At 41.5% G+C, this 13,915-nt stretch overlaps 2 protein-coding genes across 7 annotated transcripts in view; both read left to right on the top strand.

Annotated features, from left to right (window-relative positions):
* RNF212 (ring finger protein 212) overlaps positions 1-1,739 on the top strand; it is a 37,484-nt gene extending 35,745 nt beyond the window's left edge. For 5 of the 6 annotated variants that reach the window (XM_077925698.1, XM_028724253.2, XM_028724254.2 and 2 more), the window contains 2 exons: positions 386-594; positions 1,585-1,739. In XM_077925698.1, coding sequence (XP_077781824.1) covers positions 386-594; positions 1,585-1,652 — 277 coding nt within the window. In that variant the 3' untranslated portion in view covers positions 1,653-1,739. The remainder of the gene's footprint in view (positions 1-385; positions 595-1,584) is intronic. The other variant, XM_028724252.2, reaches the window with a different exon arrangement.
* A 2,822-nt stretch (positions 1,740-4,561) lies between these two features.
* On the top strand, positions 4,562-13,708 carry LOC114594492 (sulfotransferase 6B1-like). Its single transcript, XM_028724257.2, has 7 exons — positions 4,562-4,994; positions 6,417-6,535; positions 7,802-7,891; positions 8,239-8,365; positions 9,735-9,829; positions 10,496-10,652; positions 13,223-13,708. The coding sequence occupies exons 1-7, from the start codon at positions 4,793-4,795 to the stop codon at positions 13,351-13,353; spliced, it is 921 nt and encodes a 306-aa protein (XP_028580090.2). The 5' UTR covers positions 4,562-4,792; the 3' UTR covers positions 13,354-13,708.
* The last annotated feature ends 207 nt before the right edge of the window (positions 13,709-13,915 follow it).

Below are 13,915 nucleotides of genomic sequence, written 5' to 3' on the forward strand. Positions count from 1 at the left end.
GGTGCCGTTGTGCGCATGCGCATTCGGCGGCAGCACGCTTTTGTGCATGTGTAGAGGTGGCAGCCACTTGTGCGCACACTCAGATGGCAGAAGCCGCTTCCGCACATGCACGAATCGCGGCAAACCCAGTGTTTACTTCTGGGTTTGCCGCAGTCGCAGCTTAGAACATCTGCGAGGCAGATGTAATTTATTACTTTTTCGTTTTGTCGTTTCCATAATACACAAAGTTTACTAAATGTTTAACAGTCTATAAATGTAGCAAATAAATAATAAAAGTCATGCCTCTTGCTAAACAAAAATGTACATCCTGCTAGAATTGATTATACAATAGGCCTACCTTTCTCAATATGAGATATAGACACTGTCTTGTTCTTCTACTTTTTAGGTCATTGTCCTTACGAATGCCAAATAGGGAGACTTCTTATATGTCACCATTCGTATCAACACAAAATAATAGAGATCAAACGCCAGATGGATTTGGACAAAGAACTATGCAGCATTATCGATGCACACCAACACCTTCACTCTCATCAGTGACAAGACATCCGATCAGCCTTCCCAATCTTTTACAAAGGCAGAATTTAGGTAAGCAAGGTTAGTGAGTGACAGAAATGACCATATCAAAAATTAAATTTATATTTAGTGTAAAGTGCACTGTACAGTGGTACCTTGGGTTAAGAACTTAATTCATTCCGGAGGTCCATTCTTAACCTGAAACTGTTCTTAACCTGAGGTACCACTTTAGCTAATGGGGCCTCCCGCTGCCGCTGCGCTGCCAGTGTGCAATTTCTGTTCTCATCCTGAAGCAAAGTTCTTAACCCGAGGTACTATTTCTGGGTTAACGGAGTCTGTGACATGAAGCATCTGTAACCTGAAGTGTCTGTAACCCGAGGTACCACTGTATTGATTTGTTGGGGCAGTAATACCACTGCGTGAGCCTGGCAAGCAATTGCCTTCTGAAAATAATACAAGCTAGGCTATCATCCTGTGGTCCCTGGAGTGGGGGCAACCTAGAGCCCAAAGGATAGAACACTGCTCCCTCTGTATATCATCAGGAGAGGCCCATGGGCAGAGGAGAAGGTCCATCCTGGCAAACCTCCTTGTGTCAAGTGCAACAGCAAAAAAGGGGGATACCATGGCTGGATTAGGAGGAGGCTTTTCTAGATCCCCTGACACACAGATAGACCCTGAATAGGGAAGGGAAACACAATAGCTTTGGAGACAGAGTACTTATTTTTATTCCAATCAATCAATCAATCAATCAATCAATTTAGTTCAACAATTTATATACAGTGGTACCTCGGGTTACATACGCTTCAGGTATATTTGGAGAAATATATATTAAATGACATTTTATGATGTCAAAATTATATCTGGCATTGGCCACATGCAGAATTGATGCTACAAAAATGTGAACCTTCCTTATTTTTAGGTTGAAAGCGAGTTTTTAAGAATTTGTGGCTCAATATGATTTCTTCCATTTTCAGTTTATTTATTTGCTATTGTGATAATTAATATGTATGAATAATGCATTTAATTTTGGGTAATGAAATTTATTCTAGTTTTAAATCTCTCCTTTTATAGGTTCCACTAGTCTTCCGGGACATTCATTACACCTGCAAACGCCGTTCAACAGAGAACTCATCCGCTGAATATTTTAAAATGTATATAAAAATATATATAAAGATTCATACCACTGTACAGTATCTGGCTTGATTAAAACGTTAATTTTTTTGTCATTGCTTTTTATTGTGCTATTCTTTCGGAGAAAACAAAACTACAATATTTTGCTACTGTGAAGCGCTTTATTCCATTTGTGAGACCTTGCTCTTCATCACAGGTTAAAGTTCCTCAAGAAGACTTGCTAAGTAGGCTGGAAATATTATTAACATTTCCTTGAGAGGAGGGAGAGCAGGCAAGTGAAGGAGTGTCCTCTCCTCCTTTGCCAGACCCTTCACCTCTCTCCACCACCATGGCAAAGCAGCTCCAGTAACTCACCCCTCACTGGAATAGAGAGAAGTGAGTCATTCTTGCTTCCTGCACCCCAATCAGTTGTACTGAATTCATTGGGTCTTAGTCCTATGTAAGTGAACATTAGCATTGCAGTCCTAGATGACTGCCCATCATCATTTATTTTAATAATCAGAAGGTAGGTTCACACATCATACTAAGTCAGGCTTGCTGGTTCGTTGATCCGGCTTGAACAGTATGCTGATGCTTGTTAGCTCCTGTTTTGCTTGCACCCCTGGTAAAAGTGGAGAAACAAAGCAGAAAACCTCCATTAAACTGGATGTGTCTGGCCAGGCTCTAGAAGGTGCAGCTTAAAAGTAGAGCTCATTCAGACCTCACCTTTCAGGCTACAAGTCCTTACAAGGCGGCTTAGAGGTAAGAAAGATACATGAATGAAACCACATTAAAATATAGCAATTCATCAGGATCCTTCTTATAAGGGCTTTGACCACCAGCTGCCCTGTGGAAAAGGGTTATAGCTGGAATTGGCTCTATTGTCATCTTTGCCTACCCCCACCCAATTATTTGCTGGGATGCATTTTTTAAAATTTACGGTACTTCACAGCTCATTATTAGAACCTTCATTTTTGAGTGGACCTGTTAAGCTTTCCAAACTTTTAATGTTGGTGGCACACTTTTTAGACATGCATCATTTCGTGACACAGTAATTCAGTTTTACTAGCAAACCAGAAGTTAAACTAATCCCTTTCCAGCCCTGGGAGCGTTTGTGTGACACATCTGCAGACTGCAACCGACACACTAATGTATCACGTCACACTAATGTATCACAACACACAGCTTGGAAAGCTCTGGGCAAGTCTAATTGTCAGCAATTGTGGATATTGTAGTTAATTCACATTTGTTCACCCAGGATAAAAAAGAAGATGTGTGAATTTGGACATGGCTATCAAATTAAAATACAAGATCTCCATCTGAACTTACTTGCAGATTAGAATGTTTGTCCTAAAAGGGGTGGGGGTGGGGTAACAAAACCTTTAAAAAATTAACCTGACAATGAAAATGCAGAACTGGCCAGTTTCAGAGGCGGTTTGGTTTCATTGGGAAAATCTTAGTGACCTGCTATTTGTTAATCCTCTGTTACATTAAAGCTTGTTGATACGCTGAGAACTTTAGCTGTAAAGCAAACATGTTTTTTTAAGTGACTGGATGCTGTTATGGCCTCGCCAGTTTGATACATATACCTTCAGACTTCTCCTTTTGCAAAAGCTTTTTAACACTGCAAAGTATGCAGACTTGTTACCATCATAAAAGTTTGTGAACATACATTACAATCCCGTGTCTACTTAGAAGTAAGTAATAATGAGTTTACTCTGAGGCATTCCTTTACCTGGGAGTAAATCACATTGAGCACAAGTATATTTCTGGGAGTCATATATACTGTATGTAGGAAGCAGTGTAGAATTTTTTTATGTGTACTTACCAAAGTTCTGAGAGAAAGGGGTTTAGATATTTTGTATTAAGAAATCCTAAATGTCTGAACAAACATTTAGTTTTATCCTATCTAGAAAGTAAAATAAAGCAGCCATGTCTAATTTACCCTGTTCAGTAAAATGCCCCTCAAATCTGGGCCTTTTTAATTCTATCAGTTATGAACGTGAGTAAAGTGCTGCAGGATTGGCAAACACATTTTAAGAAGGAATAATAGCTATTAAAGACTAATTTAACTTCTCCAAATCTTCCATGCCCCATCCATAAAAAGAAGTTATTTATTTATTAATTTTAATTTTAATTTTTTTACAAACAGGAGCCTATGGGTGGAATTCAACATTGCACTAAGGTGATTGTTCCATCAATGCAAGTAGTTCTGCGTGGCAGACAGAACAATCTCCCTGCCCCTCCGGTGTGTTTGTGCAGATCTTGTCCTCCAAAACTGACTTTCCAGCACAATCAATGTGCATAGCACAACCCAAAACAGTGAGCAAAACTCTTGCATTAATGTAAGTAGCTCTGCTGCTGCTTAAAGCATTGGTCCTGTTCCATATGGATCATTTCTGACAATAAGGCAACAACAGTTAACACAAAATTATGGGTGGCATTACTGGCACACTATGGCTGTAATCCTAAGCACACTTAACAGTTATTTCTTTAGTAGGATATATAGCTTTCCACCCCTGCAATATACTTCACAGAGTGGTTAACAAAGGGTGCTTCCAGATGGATGGCTAGGGTTCTCCTTGTGCATGCAAGTTTCTTTCAGGAACCAAAGGATGCCATTGGCAACAAAATAAGAGCCTGCATTCTCATCCCATCCCATATAATCAGAAATGAACCTTTCTGTGGGAATCCAATAAGTGGATATATGAATGCCAGAAACCTGTTTCATATCTTACTTGATACACTTTCAAATTCTAGAGCACATTCTTAAGCTCTATAATGCTTGTTTCAGAGTTCCCAAATAATACCAAAAGAAGAAAGGATGCACTCTGCTATAATTACATAAAGAGACAAGGAGCTACTTAATGGAATGGTTTCAGGCTGCTTTTCTCTCCCTACAGGGTCTCGGGTGTTGCAATGTCATTTCCAAGTGATTTTTCCCCTGAGAAAGCACCCAGCTCAGCCAATATTGTGTAATTCATATTTTCATAAAATGGGACTGTTTCAAGTCAGAGGCTTAATTGGGTACATAGTGTACAAGTTCCTGTGATTCAGAATTGCTAGGTCCTCCAATATATCTTTATAGTGCAACTACTGGTTATGCAGAACCAAGTCTGTCTCTTGAAAGGGAATGTGACAAGACCGAGGCAGCCTACAAGAGTAAAGCATGGCCAAGAAAAAGCCGCGTTTTGTGGAAAATATAGACAATATTTTAGCTACAACTCAAACAAAGGAGAATGATGAGCTGCTGTTTACATTCAGAGGAGTGCTGTATCCAAAACGCCTTTGTAGTCTTGAGACCTTTGAAGCAGTGGCAGCCATGGAAGCGAGAAAGGACGATAGGCTGATTGTTGCTTATCCAAAATGCGGTGAGTATCCAGCTTTTAATGGAATTAAAGAGGAATGGATTGGGTTACCAATTGCTATCTGATCACATGCGATTCATATGTTTATTTCCCCCATGTAACCTGGATTTACAGTTTCCATGTTTTGTTGTGCTTTTCATAAACGGGGATTTTGAATGCAAAACCTACAAACCTGAGCAGCTGACTCCACAATGAACAATAAGCTGTCGTGTGGAAGTGCCGTCTATTAAAGTTTGAACAAGGAAACCAGTGTTTTTTTGATACCCAAAATGAACTGAAATGGGTCCCAGATGAATATATTTTGGGGTGCCTGGATTCCCTCTTTCCTCAGTGGCTGAGCACCCCACAACAGCCATGAGCAGCGACTCAAGGCCCTCTTTTATGTGGAGAGGAGATGTGTGCCACATAAGTCCTTGGATCCATCCTCCTGTTGGAAAAAATGCCCGCCCGGGAGGGTTGCCAGCTTCCCAGGCACACCAGGGCCTTTTCTCCAGAGGTCACTCTCTGGCTAAAATCCATCTTCAGTCCAGAGAGACCGGTGATAAGCAATCCCTCCTTTCTGAGAGGAACACACTAACAATCTTCTGGCAATCCATCACAGAAGAAAGATAACAGTCCGTAGTCTCACAGCTACTTTATTTGACTGTACAAAACATGGCTGCTCACCCAAGCAGTACAGCATGAGAGTCTGCGACTCGACACTGCTTCAGTCCAGAAGCGGAAGGCACTCTCAGTAACTCCACCCCGTTACACTGAGAACTGCCAGAGAACTGGTTGAGACTTCCTGTCTCATGCTCAGGCATATCAGACACATCACATGATGTAAAAAATTCAGCTGCCTCTTCGCAGCTGGTGGGAACTAAAATCCCAACACCTCCATGTGGCTCAGTGAGGCCTCTGAATTGGAAAGGATAGTCTCTTCCAAAGCCAGGCAGCATGTTACCAACAGCAGGTGGGGAGGAGGCTGTGGGAAGGCTGGGCTGGGGTCAAGTGGGAAGGAAGCTCTCTCACATAAGAAGAGGGAATAAAAGACTGCAGTCTCCAGGGTCAGCCAAGGGGCTTGCATGGTGGCAACAGCCATTTAATCTGGATTTATCATGTCCATGTTTTATTGTGCTTATCAAAAATGGTAAATGGGGATTTTGGATGCCGTTGAAAACCTACATGCGTGAGCACCTTTATCCTCAATGAATAAGCTGTCATTTGGAAGTACCTTCTGTTGCAATTTGACAAACAAACCTTGCATGGTGTCTATGGCTTTGTTGTGACACTTGGTGTGGTCTTGTGACCCACCTGCGGGTCCCAACCCACTGGTTGAAAATCTGTGATTTAAGCTGACTGGCATACATGATCATAACTTTGCATTTGGTTGCGTAACTTACGCTCCAGCAAACCATATATGTCTTAATTGCTTTTATGTTGTAGGTACTAACTGGATGCTCAAAATAGTAAATGACATGATAGCTGTGATTCCAAGTTACAAGGACTTACCACCACTAGAAAACTGCCCAATACTTGAATTTGGACCGCCCACAAAACTTCAGGTTGGCATGATTTCCAAGTTACTCTAGCAAATGATCAGTGCTTACATGTGCCACACAGAAGGTGGACACTTTACAGCTATTACATGTGATTGTGTAGCATACATAAGAGATAGAGTTAGATTTGTTGAACACTTCATTTATATCAAATTTTAATATACCTCTTTTCATTAAAAATCAATTTACAAATGGAAAGCAAAATAGAATATGCATGTCATCCTATGTTCCTCAGAGGACATAACCATTTACTTGATGGAGGTGCTTCTCAAAAACAGTGAATTATCCCTAATATCTGTACTTTCTGCATTTCATTTCCCCCTGACACCGCTATTTACAGCCACGCCACTCAAGCCTGTATACTGTAAATATAATTGCAACTCAGGATAACAATGTATCTGAATCTCATGCTAAAATCTGTTAGTTTTTAAGGTGTGATGGGGAAGATTTTTTTTGGGGGGGGACGTGGGTGGCGCTGTGGTCTAAACCACAGAGCCTAGGACTTGCCGATCAGAAGGTTGGCGGTTCAAATCCCCACAACGGGGTGAGCTCCCGTTGCTTGGTCCCTGCTCCTGCCAACCTAGCAGTTCAAAAGCATGTCAAAGTGCAAGTAGATAAATAGGTACCCCTCTGGCGGGAAGGTAAACGGCGTTTCCATGCGCTGCTCTGGTTCGCCAGAAGCGGCTTAGTCATGCTGACCACATAACCCGGAAGCTGTACGCCGGCTCCCTCGGCCACTAAAGTGAGATGAGTGCTGCAACCCCAGAGTTGGTCACAACTGGACCTAATGGTCAAGTGTCCCTTTACTTTTTTAGGGAAGTTTTTAATGTTTGGTGTTTTATTGTGTTTTTAATATTCTGTTGGGAGCCACCCAGTGTGGCTGGGGAAACCCAGCTAGATGGGCCGGGTATAAATAAATGATGATGATGAGTCATCATTTTTGCTGCAAAAGGCTAACCCGGCTATTCCACTGGGAATCCTTGCTACTAATATTCCTGTGCTTCCATGATGGGGGGAGATGACTTTAATAAGTTTATGAGGTAAATTGGGGGTAGGAGTGAGTATTTAGAATCATAGATTTGTATAATTGTAGTAGTACTACTACTACTACTCCAAACCCATTGTTTACTTCGTTGTTTTCTATTTTAATCATGTAACTCAAAGTACTAATCCCCCCCCCATTATATGAATCAATAAAAAGGAGGAAATAACAACTTCCCTCGATCCTGAAATGACAACAACAGATCAACATTCCTTTAATTCTCATTCCAGGAGCTGGGAAAGCAGCCTTCTCCGCGCATTATTTCTACACATCTCCATTATGATAACATTCCCAAATCTTTTATTGAGAAAAAGGTGAAGGTAAGTGATTAGGCTCCTATGAGATATTGAAGGAGTCTCCTAAAACCTGTGTGAGAGGCTCTCTCCCAGAGCCCAGCAAGCAAGAATGAGAGCATAACAGCTCTCTGCCTTGCATGGGGGCCAATGGCCTGCTTGATGCTCCAGCCCTGGAAGGTTTGGGGTGTTTACACATTTCTGGGGTTCTGAGGTTCTGGGGTTGTTGTGGCTACACAAGATTTCAGCTTCAAATGCAATTCTCGGAACCTAACCCCTGCGCAAGTTGCTAGTCAACTGTAGTTCATATCACCGGATGACATAACTTGCTTTAAGCAACAAAATCTAATATCTCTTTCTTTCTTTTTAAATAGATGCTGGTCTTATTCCGAAATCCCAAAGATGCTGCTGTATCCTATTACCATTTTTACAACAAAAACCCTATTCTTCCAGATGTTGGTTCTTGGGATGATTTTTTTCCAAAGTTCATGAATGGTGAAGGTATATCTTATTAGAAGTTCTCACTTTCTGTATTTCTGAAACTTCCCACAAAGTATTTGTGTACAATGTCTTTTCAGATGAAAGGGAAACAGTCGATGTTTCTTTTACTCAGACTTGCATCATCAGTTGATAATGAGATTGTGTTGTTGTTGTTATTATTATTTATTAGATTATATATTGCCCTTCGTCACAAGGTTTTAGGGCGGTTCATATTATATAAAAAAACTTACAGTGGCACAGAGGGCTATTGCCTACCACGAAGGAGGAACCCAATTAATTTGAAGGAGTTTTAGAGGTCAGACTGATCCCCCCCCCCATGTTTCTAATTTCAGATTAGTCAATGCTGAACATACTTATGCAGGATTTGCCCCATGACATCAGGACTTCTGCAGCAATCATATCATTTGTTTTAAGAGCTTAACAAATGGCAAATTCTAAATAGTCACAACCACCTTTGTTTTGTGACCTGTCCATTTCAAGAGATACACACACATTGGTCTCAATAACTGGACAACTTAAAAATAGTCAACAACCTCAGCAAGCAAAACTCTGGCTGCACTTGCCCTCTTCTGCATGTATAATATCCCTTTTCTTGAGATATTTTATACCAACCCTTTAGTATAATAGGTATAGATGACCCTCGTGTCCCTTTCCAATTCTACAATTGCATGGTTCAATCATAAGAATGAATATTATGTTCATTTATATGAGCAGCAACAGTTTTAAAAAGCCTTGCAGACAGGCCACATATGGTAAAAGACATTCCCCTCGCCCTTCTTTCTATTCCCTTAGTGGCCCAGGCACCTACAGAAGTTCTGTGGCAGCATCTCTTTCCTATGCAGAAGGTTCCAGGTTTAATCCTCGGCACCTCCAGGTTCGCTTGTGGAAGAGCCCGTCCAAAACCCTGCCAATTCACGGCCAGTCATAAATGCCAAAGTGAATTTAGGCCTCCTTTCAATTTCTGATGATTTGTGTACAGATTTTACATGTCATGAAAATAGCTCCAGTGTTGGGTTAAAGCGAATGAATGAAGCGCTGTACCTTTGTTCTCGAACAGAATCCGTTCCAGAAGTCTGTTCGACTTCTGAAAACGTTCGCAAACCAAAGCACGGCTTCCGATTGGCTGCAGGAGCTTCTTTCACTCAATCGGAAGCCTTGTTGGACGTTCAACTTACAAAAAACATTCGCAAACCAGAACACTCACTTCCGGGTTTGCGGCGTTCGGGAGTCAAAATGTTTGAGTCACAAGGCATTCGAGAACCAAGGTACAACTGTATTCTCATTGTAATGATATGTGGAGCTTTTGCCAGAAACTGATGTCATACCCCCCCCCCATGCTTTGAAATATGCTGTTTGCATTTTATTTCAGTTTGCTGGAAATCCTACTTTGACTATATCCTTGCTTGGGACAAACATGTGGATGAAGAAAATGTCATGATCATCACATATGAAGAGCTGAAAGAAGTGAGCATTCTTAGAAACTGAGATAATGATTTCACTTTTCTTCTGTTATGGCTACTATTAAGTATGAGTATTTTATTCCATGTGTATATTTCTCTTTTGTTAGCAGGTTTGGATATTTAAATGTCTTAAAATAATTTTTTTTAAAAATATGGTCCTGCAGTTCATTAAATACTAAGCACACCACTATGCCAGTGTGATTAAGTTTTGTGGTGTAAACTCTTTCAAGTGTACATATTCATAGGTTTGCACTTAATTTATTTGTGGTTTTTTATAGTTTATTTGGGACTTTGAATAACTAAGTTTATTTTTTAATTAAAAGGAATATGGCTGATTGAATATATGACACATTGGAAATGGAAAAGATCCGTAGCAGATATTTGGGGGGGGGGGGAAATGCTTTTCAAGAATCTAAGTTACAGAAGCAAATAGAAAATTAAATGATGGTACCTTTGCTGTGACAATGTTTCAGTGTTTCCTTTCACACTTATTTTGCTAATATCAGATGCACCTTTTTAGAATAGCTAAAGCACATACATTTATGAATATATTTATTTAGGTGTTTAGCCTGCCCAATTATTGAGTCTTAGGGCAGATTCTAACTTAGAAATCTACCTTTGTACCAAATATATTTATGAAATCATAACTAACTTTACTGTTATTTTCCAGAATCTTCACGAAGGAGTGAAGCGAATAGCTGAATTTTATGAGCTACCTCTGTCTGATGAAATGATTAAGTCTGTGGCAGAGAACTCTACCTTCCAAGCAATGAGCAGTAAATCTGAAGAAACACATGGTCGGTTTGCTCCTGTCCTTTTCAGGAAAGGTACTGCAGTGCTGTATTGATTTTATGCCACTCCTTTACACTGAATTCTATTTCTTCCAGTAACACAAGCGCCCTCTAGGGGTGCCGTTTATGGGGGGGCGGGACAACTAAACATTATATTTTGTCAATATCTTGAAAATAGTTTTGATCCATTTCCCTCTTCCTCACTCCCATCCTACATATAGAACCAAAGTTCAAAAACATTGAGAACCCCTATAAAGCCTCTGTAAGACCATTTTGCTATAATTAGAACAAGGAAGTCTTCTAATCCAGAAGAGTTTGCACTTGTCATATTTTAAATAGTCTGCAAAAGTAGAAGTTACTTGTGCTGTGACATCACAGTTTTCTGCATTCTCTCCTATCAATGATAATAATAATAATAATAATAATAATAATAATAATAATAATAATAATTTATTTATACCCCGCCCATCTGGCTGGGTTTCCCCAGCCACTCTGGGCAGCTTCCCACAAAACACTAAAATACAATAACCTATTAAACATTAAAAGCTTCCAACTATGTAGCGTAAGAAGCATAAAAACCATGAGCCCAGGGCAGCTCATGTTTTATTATGTCAATAATCAAACAAGACAGTTAAAACTGTGAATAGTGGTCTAAGTGATCTGGGAGTTGGGCATCCTATTGAACTTGAAAGGTGGACAAGCATAGGTGGACAAGCATAGGACTGCACAGTGGGATAGATGCAATTCAGTGGGGCTTATTTCCAAGTAGGCTGGGATAGAAATAATGCCTAAGTATTATGACTGTAAACAGATTCGCCACAGTAGAGTTTGCACATGCCATGTTTTAAATAGGCCAAATCAGCTGTTTATAACAAAGCAGCTTCTGCAAAAGTGGGAGTTACCGGTGCCATGACATCATAGTTTTCTGCATTGTCTCCTGCCAATAAGTGCCAGTTATGTAGATTAAGAAGCATAAAAGCCATGAGCCAAGGGCAGCAAATAATGAAACAGTACACTTAAGAAATTAGAAAGCAGTTTAAAACAACTTCTGAAAACAGTTAAAAAAAAATTCTAAGCACAGTGGACTGCACTCCACAATCTGCATCCGGTTCAGGAATATTAGTGTGAAGTTTGCTAGTATTAAAAATGTTAGCACTTGGGTGAGGCTTGGAAATTACAATATTTGGGTCAAGGAACACAGAACAAAGCAGATCCAGGGATGGAACTGGAGCCAGTGGCATAGCATGGGGGGGCCCACAGAGGCAGTTGCCCTGGGTGCAAAATTCTTAAAGGTAAAGGGACTCCTGACCATTAGGTCCAGTTGCGGACGACTCTGCGGTTGCGGCGCTCATCTCACTTTATTATTTTGAACTGCTAGGTTGGCAGGAGCAGGGACTGAGCAATGGGAGCTCACCCCGTCATGGGGATTCGAACCGCCGACCTTCTGATCGGCAAGCCCTAGGCTCTGTGGTTTAACCCACAGCGCCACCATTTCCACTTTTCACTCATCTGAGCTCTTGAAGCTGCTGAACCGCAGCTGCACCTCAGAGAGAGAAGCCACTCAGCATCCTCCTTCCCTGGTGTGCCCCCCGCCTCCGCCATTCCCCTACAGCCACAGGAACCTGATTCTGCCTCAGAATTGAAGCTGTGTGGCGGCGGCAGCACCTGCATGGTGTTTAAGGTGGCATGGAAGGAACCCCTTTTTAAAAATTTTCTCTTCTCTTCTCACACCCCTTGTAGAGGCAGGTCACCACTCCCCCCCAACACCTCTCCCCCCCACACTCTCTGGCCATCCCTCTGCACCGCAGCTAAAAAAAGCCCCTCTGAGCTTTTGCCAGTGAAGCACCACAACTCCAGAACTTTGTGTGCCCGCTTAAGAGAGCCTAGTTCACTTAATAAACCCGCCCACATATTGAGGGATGTGTGGGGTATGCTGTTGCCTTGTCCCAGGTGCTAGCAATCCACACTACGCCATTGGTTGGAGCTCAGAACCAAATAGTTTTCAGAGAATCTAGAGGCTGGATGGCTTGCGGCAGCTCCAGGCAGGGAGATGGTTACAAAACTGTCCATTATCTAAGAGTAACAAAGTTAACCAAGGTGAGGAAACTGGTCTTTCCAACTTTCTTTGCCAGCAACTAACCTAAAAGTGAAATATTAAACTGCCAACACCCAATCTAATACACCCCTAGCCTTTGCTTCTCTCAAAGATATTCCACAAGGCAGCTGAGGTTTAGGATCAGAGTATTCCTTCTCCTAGATGGGCTTCCTTCCCAGGTCAACAAACCCAATCTGCCTCTCACTTCCTTCTACAGCGCATGCAGAAACCGCCACCTTGACCATTGGACCTACTGTTGGTCGCATCTGCTTATATACCCCTCAGTTGTTTCTGTCACTCGCTGTTAACATCTCCAGATAGCCCCAATCTGATGCATGTTAGTAATGTCTTTCCTTCGTTACACCCAAGCAAGTGTGCCTGGGGTTGCAGGATGAGACAGATGACAATACATTCACTTGTTTCAACATTCAGAAACCATAAATCTGATATCTGAATCTCTATACAAGGAAGGCATAAAGAGTGAGATTCATTTTTAATTGTTTCTTAATAGGTGCTGTGGGTGACTGGAAGACTTTGTTCACTGAAGCTCAGAGCCAGGAAATGGATGCAAAATTTGAAGAGTGCTTAGCAGGAACTAAACTGGGCGCAAAGCTAAAATATGACCAATATTGTAAATTTTAAAACCTTGGATTTGGAGGTTATTATCTGAAGCCTTTCGGTTAAGAATAAAATAATGTTTAAGTGCTAGATACATTTATGCACGGGGAAAAAATGTTCTCAGTCTTTTTTGCTTTCAGGTCATGTACTCAAATTATAACATACTAAATGGGAAGAACATGAAGATGTGCTATGAAATAATTTTGCGGCAGTGATCTCTTCTATTCTTTAATGACTATGTCCTATTTCATATCCTATTCTTCTCACTCCTATTGTGGAGCCAAAACCCACTGACCCATTTTGATGTACAATTCTGCTGAATTAGTTGAAACTGCTTTGGCCCTTTTCATATTCGCAGTGCTCACAGTCAGTGGCGGAGCTTCATGCTTTGGCACCAGGCGACGGAGAGCAGGCAGGGCGGGGCTGGCAAGCATCCTGGGGGCGGGGCACGCCGCCTGCGGGTCCTTGGTGCCCAGCGCAGGCTGGGCGATGGCACCCTGCCAGGGGTGGTGCACTCTCCCCGCACTCTTCTTCTTCCGGCAGTGCTCACACTCACCTATTCAGTTGCAGCATTACCCAACTCCTT

The sequence above is a fragment of the Podarcis muralis genome, chromosome 3 (genome assembly GCF_964188315.1).
Source record: "Podarcis muralis chromosome 3, rPodMur119.hap1.1, whole genome shotgun sequence".
Taxonomy (NCBI): Eukaryota; Metazoa; Chordata; class Lepidosauria; order Squamata; family Lacertidae; genus Podarcis; species Podarcis muralis.

What these genes read in the sequence shown, in the direction of transcription:
- LOC114594492 (XM_028724257.2), top strand. Translation starts at nt 4,793, where the DNA reads ATGGCCAAGAAAAAGCCGCGTTTTGTGGAAAATATAGACAATATTTTA. An exon ending in GACCGCCCACAAAACTTCAG is followed by an intron (nt 6,536 to 7,801) that starts GTTGGCATGATT and finishes TTCTCATTCCAG; the next exon opens with GAGCTGGGAAAGCAGCCTTC. An exon ending in TCCTGTCCTTTTCAGGAAAG is followed by an intron (nt 10,653 to 13,222) that starts GTACTGCAGTGC and finishes GTTTCTTAATAG; the next exon opens with GTGCTGTGGGTGACTGGAAG.